The following is an 11,519-nucleotide window of genomic DNA, read 5'->3' on the forward strand; positions in this document are numbered from 1 at the left end:
CTTTAAATGGGAAAGTTGTATGGCATGTGAATTATATCTCAGTAAAGCAGTTTTTTAAAAAAATCTACTTTACCTTGAGGGAGTTGGGTCATCTTGGCCAAGGCGTGACATAATATTTATTAAGGTGTTAATTCCTATTAAAAATAAATAAAATAAATATACAAGTAAATACTTTTATAAGGATTCTAGGACCACTATATGACTGTATGCAGAAAGAAAATGATCTCATCTCAATTTGACTTTAAATAGTTTAATACTGTATGTCTAAAAGGTTGATAAACAATCATTTAAAATACTTTAAAGTAGAAAAATTTTTCTGAAAAAATTAATCCACCTTACTATAATGCTCTGCTCAAGATGAATGTTAATAAGCACTAGAATATGAGAGGTGAAAAGAGATACCCAGGGATCAATTCCTGGGGGGATATAATTTACAGTAGGGAATCCCGGCCAAAATACGAGTAGAATCTTAAAAGTCATCCAAGCATACCTTTTTTCCGCATGTGCATGTGATGAACTTTTCTGTCTCCATATTTGGGCTGCCGAATTCCACAGTTAGACAATGAATTCCTGGCATGGTCAGGATTCATTCCAAAATTTAAATGATGACTTGGATGAGTCATGGCCAGCTAAAATTTCAATGAAATAAGTTCGGTCTTAAAAACTCAGAATAGAAATGCCATCTTTCTATCTTCCCAAATGAAAATGGGAAAAGGAGCTATCTATCCAGTTGAATTTTAAGCTCTGATCTTTGCATCTGATTTCCTCCAGTATCAAATTTTCAAAGCTCTGGTGCAAGCCCTCTTCTGAAAACAAACCTAAAAATCCACGTCTTTCAGAGAAGAATTAGAATAACTCGGCACCTGGAAAGAAGAGCCATAAAGAAGGAAAAGCTGAAAGAGGATGCTCAGGTTTGACAGGCAAACTAGCTTTAGCCTATTTCTTTAGAGATGGCCTCAAATACATGTGAGATAAAGGATTTGAAGGTGGTAGAGGCAATCAGGGTAGAGTAATGAAGAGTTATGTTTCTAAAAATCTATGTTACCTCTCAGAATAGAGAACCCAATGTACCACTTGTAACCTGCAAGATGAACTATATTCCTATCTTGTTCTTATGTGAGTTTCCAGGAGAGTAATTCTTACCTGTAACAAACAACGATCTTGGAAAGTATATCCTATCAACTTGTCCAGATGCATCAGGCATTGGTGGTAGCGGATATGATGAGTTAAAACAGGCAGCATCATTGCATGCTAGGAAAAACATACTTCAATATGTTTAACTCTACAAAAATGTATAAAATATTTCATTTATTTTACAACAAACAAGAACCATTTTCACATCCTAAATTCCATCTCACAAAGTGTTGAAACAATTTACTGCCTGTGTGGCATCCTGGAGAATCCTCTATGAGGGGCGGTGTACAGTAGTTGTTAAGGATATATAGTCTCTAGAACCAGAATACCTGGATCAATACAGTTAAGGCACCTGAGAACATGGAACTTAAACTTTTGCTTCAATCACTTTTCATTTGGCTATACATTCCCTATTGGGAGATGACTTCGAGGAAGGCATATTTTTTTCTTTAATAGTGTTTTCCTAGAACTCAAGAGAATGAAGGAGTCATTCTTATTCATTAGAAGCTAGAGGTGGGCACAGCCCACAGAATGACTGACATATGCTTTATATCATTTCAGCCTTTGAAGTATTTTGAGCTGGCATTGTTTTTAAAAACATGAAAATGGATTTGCAAAACTACAGAAATCAGTTCCCTATATTATTAACTTATAAAGAAAGATTAGTTCTACCAAAGAGGAATCTCTAATCAACAGAAAGTCTTTCTTGCCAGTTCAATTCAATAAATACATATTGAGCACCTCCATGTGCCAGGAATTACAATATCTGTGGAAGATAAAATAGACAAAGGCAGTTTTTGCCATCAAGAGCTTCCTGAGATATGCCATTAGTTCTCAATTATCGGCACTTTGTCTACTTTTTTTTTAAATAGGTGCTATATTTAAAAATACAACAATATGGAAATAAAGTGTGCAGCCAAACTATAATAGTTTTCCATTCATTTAAATTACAGGAAGCTCATGGGGGTTGACAGTAAAAACTCAAGGCAGACAGGTCATTAAAACTATGCAGTGCAACTACTTTTCTAAAGGATGAATTCAAACTGGTGAACTGTTTATTTTTTAATACCTCCTGTGAGAGATGAATCATTACCTTTCAGGAAAAAAAACACCCTCTTTAGAGTTTGCTGATTATTAGAAAATCACTATTAACTTTAAGCCCAAATCTCTTTAAAATCTCTTTGACCCAGAAACAAACAAAACACATTTAATGGCACAATCCCCACATCTTCTCTTCGCTAACCTAAGCCTTTATTTCCTTTAATCTTTTCTCATTTGAAACAGCTTTCAGTCCCCAGCACTTCCTCTAAATTTGCTCCCAGTAGAGCCAGTTTCCCTTTCCAAATAAGTCTGCTTCTTGTAAGTACCACGGATAGGATGTAGGACCCACATCCACCTTGAATCCCAGACAACCAAGACTTAATGTTATCCATAAGACTGCTATAATTTCTAGCTCAGTTCTTAAAATATAAATCTTTGCAATACAAAGTATCACTGATTATCTTTATTATTTTCTTCCTAATTCATATCTGGCAACTGTTATCATTAAAAAAAAAAAAAAAAGTTCCTTTAAAAGATAGTGAGAAATGGCAGTGTGTAGTTTTAAAATCTCCTCAAATTATCCTATAAAAATAAAGCAACTAGACTGGCAAAACAAAAGACCTATGAACAATACCTACATAAAAACTAAATGACAAGGCATTTTCATGAACCCCTAAATAAGAGCAAATGAGAACAAAGAGCTATGTGATCTCAGCATTGGTGTGAAAGAAAAGAAAGAGAGTAACAGGGCTTCTGATGGACCTGACAATAGAAGAACCCCAAAATGAACAACATGTATTCACTGGAGATGTGGCCAAAATTTGAGAGGGTTCTGTAGAATCTAATTCATTGGGTGAGTGCAAGAGGACAGTCTAACAGTGCTGGAGAAGACTGAGACCTATAAAGACTGAAAACACAAAAAAACACACAAAAACTAAAGCTCCCATTCAGGGTAAAGCCCCACAATGAGGAGAAAGCACTGGAAGTAAAAGCCACATTAAGCAGGAGAGGGAAAATAAAAGGCAAAGGAAAGAGAAGGTCCAGATAAAAGTAGAGGAAGGAAGCAGAGGTGGCAGATGGCAGATATATGAGGCCATATTTTTATCACTTTGCAAAAAGAATGGAAGGAGAATATCTAGAATCATGAGAAACTGTCCTGGCTTATACCTCCTTCCTAAAAGAATGAGGAAATAATTGCATTTATTTTACTTAGTTTATATAACATAAAGAGGAACAAAAAAGAATCATGATCAAATCCCATTCAAGGGTTTCACAAGAAAAAAGAGGAAAAGGAGTAGAATGACAGCCCTGCTGATAATAAAAACATTCCAGAAAATAATGCCAACAAAACTGATGAAAGCTGTAACCTAGTATTTCATAACAAGCTAAAAGAAATTTTAAAAAATAATAGGTGTCATAAATGAAAACTACAAATAAATGTTACATAAATTTAGAAATGAGAAGATTAAAGAAAAAGTAGATTTGAAAATAAGTGACAAAACTCAGGAAAAAAGACATAAAAGGAAATAATCATTTCAAGAATCTAAACTAAATAAGAAGAAACACAAAAGTAAATTAACCGAATGAATAATGCCTTTGAGAAATAAAAGATGGGAAAGAGAAAAACTTTCAGAAAATAAGAAAATCAAAAAGACAGAAAGGATTCAAGAGAAAATGATAGATATGGAAGATAAACAAAGAAGATACAAGATGCATACAATAGGAGTCCTTAAAGAAGAAAATCAAAATAATAGAAAATAATAAGAAAAGATTCCTGAGATAGAAGACAAATTGAAAGTATATTCTGAAAGGGTACACAGAATGTCTGAGAAAATTAACTGGGAAGACCTGAGACATGATGGTAAAAATATTGGTTTTTGAAGAAAAAAAAAATCGTTTTGGCACTAAGAAAAAAGAACCAAGTCACTTAAAAACCTCATATTGTTGTCACACTTTTGACAGCAATGCTTTGTGCCATATAATAAGAACATATTTAACATATTAAACAAAGAAAAATGTGACCTGCAGTTTTATATCCAGCTAAACTGATCTTTAAATATAAAGGCCACAAATTGTAAGGAACATGCAGAAATTCAAGGACCATTGTTTCCATTAGCCCTTCTTCATGACTGTGCTAGAAAATGAGCTTCAGACAATCAAAAAAAGGGGTGGGGGATAGATATTGACAAATGAACTGGTGATTACCTTCAAATATATTCTTACCTGCAGATAATCATAAATGAGTCAGTATTATAAGAAATGGTTAGATCTAACATAGATTACTACAACCATCAGAAAATGAGAGAAGATAAGAAATAAAGCATACAATGAGGTTGCTGTATGCCTTATTAATTTGCAGTAAAAGGATATCACTTGAAATCAAATGCTGGGTGGGAGGGAGGATTATGGGAAGAAGCAGATAGTTATTTTCAATAATAACACACCCACACACAGAGAGAGAAAGAGAGGTGAGGGAGAAATTCAATTATATGATAAAGGCCTTAGTAGTATAAAGATAACCATTAAAAGAAAAGTATAAGCTTTCCTGCATACAAGAAGAGACATGTGGGCGGGGGAAGCAAATATGATAGACAAGTGGCCAGTGAATGCCAGAAAGTATCACAGGGCTTTTACCAGCAACCTACTAGCAATCATTACTAATAAGCAGTAAGTTCTATATTGATGAACTACCAAATAAAAAGAAAAACTCCCAAGGATTTTAGAGAAGCAGTCAGCCTCTTTTCCCTTAAAATTAAGTTTGAGCATAACTGTTCATAGGCTTCAGAATTATTCAAAGAATTCAGTGTACAAATTCACTTAAATGCCATTTCTCAATTAGATTCTTATTCTTCATTACCAAAATTATTGAATGCATTTATTTTGAATGTTTTAAATTTCATTATTATGTGCCAACTGCTTATTTAAGGAACACACATCAAAAGATAGGATAAGAAATTAAATATAGTTGTAAGCCACGGTCAATATTACTTATAAAAAAACAACAAACACTGTTTGTGCCTGTCTTTAAAAGTTACAAATTTTATTAAACACCATTAAAATCTTTCCATCAAGGACAAAGTAAAGGCCAAGTGAACAATAAAAAGTTTTCATACGTATCACTTGAGGATAGATACCCATGCACTGAACTATACATTTACTAAGGATGTTAAAAAAAGATTATACTATCCTAGAAATAAAACTAAAAATAATCTCCAAAGAAAAATTCAACCAAAATGTATGGCTAAAATCAGTAATTTAAGGGCAACTGTTGTTGTTCAAGACCTTGATGTGATGCATGCAAAATATATGAGAATTTTAAAACATAAAAATTCCAGAAAGAGATAAAATATCAACTGTGGCAAAAACTCTTAGTTAAAATGCACACGGAAGTTCTTTATTTATCAGAGGTTTCTGTAAGATGTATCAGGAGAAGGGAAGACTGTCTAACCTTTGATGTGCAATAAGACAGGCCAAGAGAACAGCTAAGCAAGGAAAGGCACTGGAGTTTCAAATGGCTGGCACCAAAGGAGTAACAGATTTGACAGTTTTCACCATGGAGCCCAGGATTTCTACAGTCATGTGTTTTATCTATTCCTACATTTATAAAAAGAATTACCACTTTAATACCATTCTGGAACAAAAAAGTGTATAAATAAATATAATAAAAATATTAATTGCAAAAATACTCCTTTTTAAGCCAAAAGCCAATTAAGTTCATTTATTATTGTCATTCTCCCCTAAATCATTTTGACCTTACATTAGGTTTTTGCACGTACAATTTGAACTAGGTTGCTCCCATGTGATGAACGAGTTGATGGGTAACACCTCCAACATCTCTCAAGGTAACATTTCTATATGTCGATGTTTTAAGCTCAGTGCCAGTAACCATTTACTCTCACAAATCCAAGAATATTCATTGATGATGAAATAATATTTAAGATGTCAAGATAAACGGATACTTCCTCTGTTTACCTAATGTTGAGAGCTACAGAATACCTCCAGGATGATTTGATTTTGGTGTGTAAGAAACTATTTCACCAAAGCACAGGGGCTTTTTGTTTTCTTTTTAATAGTCAACCCCTAGCCCCCATTTTGCCAGTGTACTGAGATTTCTTTCTCTTCCACTTCTATTGACTTCTCGGGTAGTTGGCTGGCTGATTTTCTTTCATTTATATGCAGACTTTTTTTTTTTTTATACAAACGACGAAACAATTCCTTCCGTATTCACTATATGAACTCAAAGGTAGGAAATTGCATTCTTTATCAAGTCACTTATATGTGAGGGTAATTTTCCCGAAAACTTAAAAAGACTTCCATTCAGAGGACCACAGAATGGAAGCATAGCTTCTAAACAGACGGCAGTTCTCTTTAAAAGAGTGAGACTTCTACAGAGGGAGGAACTATTATTAGATCATGAAGTAATCACCTTTGCAGGGGTTAAATCAAGATCCATTTTCTCCCACCAGTTAGTCAAAGGAACTGACTGAGTCCCTTTGCCTACCAACCTCGAAACGGAGTGTGGAATATAATACAGAGAAACACAAGATAACCTAGTCATCAAGCTGCTTCTAATCCAGCTAAGAAGCCACAGTAAGACATGTGATACAGCTGAAGAACCCAAAACAACATTGGAATAGATCATTCAGCACCCCTATTTGTTTTATCAGAAGAAAAGAATAAAAAGGCTCAATTCTTAAAAAAATGTTGTGTTCAGTGGAACAAAGATGCCTTACAGCCTGCTATGATGGTGTGGGAGGGAAATCATGTAAAGGGGGATACTTCCTCCACACCCATCACCCACTAATCAATCAGATGGGGTTTTTTAATCTTTTTAAAATTAGGGCTGCACAAGGGTTTTGTATGAAAAAAATACTTTGAAGTTAACCAAAAACACAAGTTTAAAAACTACTGAACTAGAAGGTCCCTAAGGTCCTTTCCAGTTTTTAACGCTTCGCAATTTTATGATCTCTTAAACAATCAACTCAGACTCATTGCTGAGATCACCAGATTTTGAGCAGATTGTCTAACATTCTGCTCACTGTTCTTATGATGTCTATCTTAGGATGATATTATGGTGGTTTTGGAGAAACATTAGCAAAAAAGAAAAACTAGGTGATATGGCTTCAAATGGTCCTGAGAGAATCAATGGAAGTAAAATATTCATATCTGAAAGTACTGACAGTAAAAAAATACTGGTCAATTGGCAAAATAACTGAAGGCCTGGTGGTGGAATATAGCAGGCTACCACTGTACATGATTATTCTCAAACTATTTAGCAATACTGCATCAATAATAGTTCATTTTACTACAAAAACAATTACCTTTGACCTCACTTAATAAATGAATTGGTAGCAATACTTTTAATTATAGGATTAAACCCCACTGTTCAATATAATAATTAAATGCCAACATTGATTTAAAAAACAATTCATTATGATAAAATGGACACCTAAGAGTAAGTTGCCTGAACTTATTACAACACATGCTACCATCAAAACAGGTAAGTGGAAGCCTGGAAGTATTCTTCCAAAAGGCTGAACACAGCAAACTGCATTACCTGACCCCAGCCTGTGTACTCATTTCCTTTACCACAATTCCCATGGAGTGCAACTAATATCAATCGTGACAAAAGAATCAAGTGAAGAACCAAAGAATATGCTGGTTTGGGGGGATCTTTAATCTTGTATAAATTCCACCCATAGGAAAAACAAAAATACTTATTGGTGAGTCAGTTATATATAGCTGAAATGTTTCTCTGTTGAGTTCACCCAAGGAAAAGATATTGTCATTTGGTTCAAATATGAAATACATAATGATTCTGTTCATTAATGCCTTCAGTTCTCTACAATACATATTCCAATTAAATTTGAGACATTGGCCTAGAAAGTTTGTATACTTCAGGAGTCTGCCTGATTGGATGCTGGATTCTCTTTTGTACAAGCACCTATATATGTGTGCTGCAAATAGGCGCATTCAAGGTACATTCAAAGAATAGACTTGTCTTCATCCAAAATGAAGAAACTGAATTTAACATTTAACATTACTAAATAAGCTCCTTCTCTACAAACCCACATGTGCAACACACACACAAAATAGCACAAAAACAAACAACAGAAAACAAAACTGAAGCAACAGAAAACAATTTATAGTTGGTGCTCCATTTAGCCTCAAAGTAGCATGTTCATACAACCCTGTCAATTAGAAAAACCTCAGTGCCAGATGCCCTTTATAGGAAGAGATATATGAGCATAATGGTGTTCTTAAAAGTGTCATCACCTGACAGACATCAGAACGAATGCCAGTTTTCCAGAATCCTTGGCTACTTAGCTCCACGGTTACCTCTCGCCTCATTGTATTCTTCTGTCGTATTTTTTGAAGAGCTTCCTAGAAAAGAACTCATTATGATGAGTAACCCGACAGTTGTAAAGCAATATTAAGCCAAACATCAAGCATTAGAAAATAAACTGGACTCACACTACCTTTACATTCAGGTACTCAAATCTCTTCATGCAAAATTACAATATTTTATTTGAAATGAAGACCAGGATGCTCGAAGTCTTGGGTATATAAGGTAGCCTTTTCTAGTAACTAAATAAGAAAAAATCTAAACCCAATCTATCATTCTGGAATGTTCAAACAAAACATGGCCTTTCACTGATTAAAGAAACAAAATGTGGCATTTGGGATTTGAAATCAAGCATGTAAAAATCATATTTATATCAAGCCTTATGTTAAATATTTAAATCTGAGAAAGAATCAGTAAATTAACCTGCAACCCACATAGTTCTAAAAGTTGCCTTCTAATTTGCAAACACTTTAACAAAAACTCTGGCTGCAAGGGTACATCTTACTTAAAAAAAATAAATAAATAAATAAGACAATAATCTAAAACTTCACCTGTGAGATATAATCAGAAGTTAACTCTTCCCTTTTTACTACCCTGAAGGGAAAATAATTAATTACAAAAATAATTTTATATTTGTACACATGCAATTCAACAAAAATTTCAAAGGAGTTCATAGTAACTATAGGAACCACCACCACCATCACCTCTACCACTGATTTAAGTTCCTACTGCAGGCCAAATACCATGGGAGGAATGTTAAATGGAGTGATTTAAAAGTCCACACTACCACTCTTTTCCTTGGGTACACCAAGACAGGGACATTTCAGTCAGTCTCTTTACCTTAGTTCCCTCCTTTATAAAGAGGCTAACTGGCTAAAGTCATAGTTAATGACAAAGCCAAGATTTGAATACTTTTCCCAGCTTCAAAGGCTTGCTCTTACACTACAGCAGTAGAATAAAACCTCACTGAGACAAAACCTATGCTGATACTGAATCCATTTATTCTTAAAATTAAAACTAAAACATAAATGACCCTAGAATACAGGGATAATACTACCTATTAGTAAAGTAATAAGAAATTTGGGATACAAAACCTTATAAAATAAGTTCAGGTTACTAAATTGATAGAACTAAGGAAGACAATATTTTACAGCCTTAATACCAAGTCTGAGTAAAAACCAATGTTGTACCAATGTGCAGTCTAATTAAAAGGGTGATTTAGCAAATTTTAAGCTTCCTTTAATTTCTATAAAACACACACACACACATATATATTTTTTTTGGCAGCTGGCTAACCCTTGACCTTGGTGTTACACAGCACTCTAATCAACTGAGCTAACCGCCCTGCCTATATGACATGTATGTGATTCCCAGTGATAACAACATACTAAGAAACTCGCCTTTTTAGGAGTAAAAATGCTCCCTTAGATAATAAAAGATTTTAAAAACAAAACAAAACCAATCAGTATATACTGATGTGAGGAGGAGAGTAAAGTATGATCTTTTAAAGAGTATTTTTTCCATCTCATTCTAGAAGTATAGTGTAATAAAACAACCTTGAATAAACATGAAGCACATCATTATTAATCACCAAGGAACAGGATTCAATACCGACCTCCCTCTGTGCCAGCTTCTGTTTGTCGGTTTGCTTGACTTTGGGACTATTTGCTAGGAGGTGGCGAAGTTTCACATAACTCTTCCATAGTTTCTGGTACCTAAGGGAAAAAACAAACAAACATCTTCGACAAAGAGAAGGTGAATCTAAAGTGTGATAAAACCAGTTATTTTAATCAGCCTGCTTAGTCATAAACTACATTCTTTTGACTATCTTAATGGCAGCAAACCTTCTTCATTTTAACAGAGGATATGATTTTGGGATTGAGGGGCAGCATGGCCAAGAGTCATCTGGAGCCTAGTGATTTAAACTAGTTATTGCTTGTTTGGGTTGAAAATGAGGTGTGACTACACAAACAAATCTCTGGTTTTAGAATTCTAAAAATGACACAAAAACACTTTAACCAATAGAAACATGTCCTGTTTCTACTGTTACTTCTTTGAAAGTGACAGATTATATTTAAATATGTACTTTCTGATGTTTGTTGAAAGAAAAACCCCTTCCTTAATAGGGAGATTGTCAGTCTCTGAACTGCCTATACCCAAAATAAGAATTGAAGAGTATTAGAATGGAGAATCATTTGTGCCAACACTCCAGCTACACAGCTGCATCCGTTTTTCCAGTAAGAGGAAAACACAGTGTATACCAATTTGCATCTACCATGACAAAAATAAGCATATTTGTTGTAGCCAAATACATGGTAACCTGACTCAGTCTAAAGCATGCTGGGAACAAAGAGCACACGTAGCCCATCAGTTCACAGTCCTGCCATGTGAGAGTCCATGAGAGCCTGATCACATTCTACTAAGATTTTTCTGACAAAAAGACTTTTTCTTTTTTTTTTTTTTATTACATGACCGGTAAGGGGATCCTAACCCTTGACTTGTTGTTGTCAGCACCACACTCTCCCAAGTAAGCCAACCGGCCATCCCTATATAGGGATCTGAACCCGTGGCCTCGGTGCTATCAGCACCACACTCTCCCAAGTGAGCCACGGGCCTGCCCTTGACAAAAAGATTTTCCCAAGATTTTCTGTCATATTGAAACTGCTCCTTTCTCGGCCTTAGCTGGGCCTCTCCTTTTTTGATAACAGTTTTTTAGAGAATGGAAGAAAGAAAAAAGTGCTTACACAGGGCCTGGTTCACTGCTTCATACTTTTATCCAAAGGGGGGAAAAAAGAACAAAACCCTTTAGCCTCTTCTAATGTTCGTCAGCCAGAGTTGTATTTATGAATTGAAAATCTCCCATGCCCTTTTCTCCCATTATGAATCCCTTTTTAAATAAAGTCAGGAAACTATTCGTTTCAAGGTAGGAAATCCAAACAGTCCTGAAGAGTACATACAGAGCTAGATTTTTTTTTTTTGGCAGCTGACTCCTCAGCAA

At 34.8% G+C, this 11,519-nt stretch overlaps 1 protein-coding gene across 8 annotated transcripts in view; it reads right to left on the minus strand.

Annotated features, from left to right (window-relative positions):
* DROSHA (drosha ribonuclease III) overlaps nt 1-11,519 on the minus strand; it is a 116,191-nt gene that overhangs the window by 46,210 nt on the left and 58,462 nt on the right. For all 8 annotated transcript variants that reach the window (XM_063086520.1, XM_063086517.1, XM_063086519.1 and 5 more), the window contains 5 exons: nt 10,137-10,236; nt 8,452-8,559; nt 1,144-1,251; nt 491-629; nt 74-134 (listed from right to left, as the gene is read on the minus strand). In XM_063086520.1, the coding sequence (XP_062942590.1) occupies nt 74-134; nt 491-629; nt 1,144-1,251; nt 8,452-8,559; nt 10,137-10,236 (516 nt within the window). The remainder of the gene's footprint in view (nt 1-73; nt 135-490; nt 630-1,143; nt 1,252-8,451; nt 8,560-10,136; nt 10,237-11,519) is intronic.

Source organism: Cynocephalus volans, chromosome 2 (assembly GCF_027409185.1).
Source record: "Cynocephalus volans isolate mCynVol1 chromosome 2, mCynVol1.pri, whole genome shotgun sequence".
In the NCBI taxonomy this organism is placed as follows: Eukaryota; Metazoa; Chordata; class Mammalia; order Dermoptera; family Cynocephalidae; genus Cynocephalus; species Cynocephalus volans.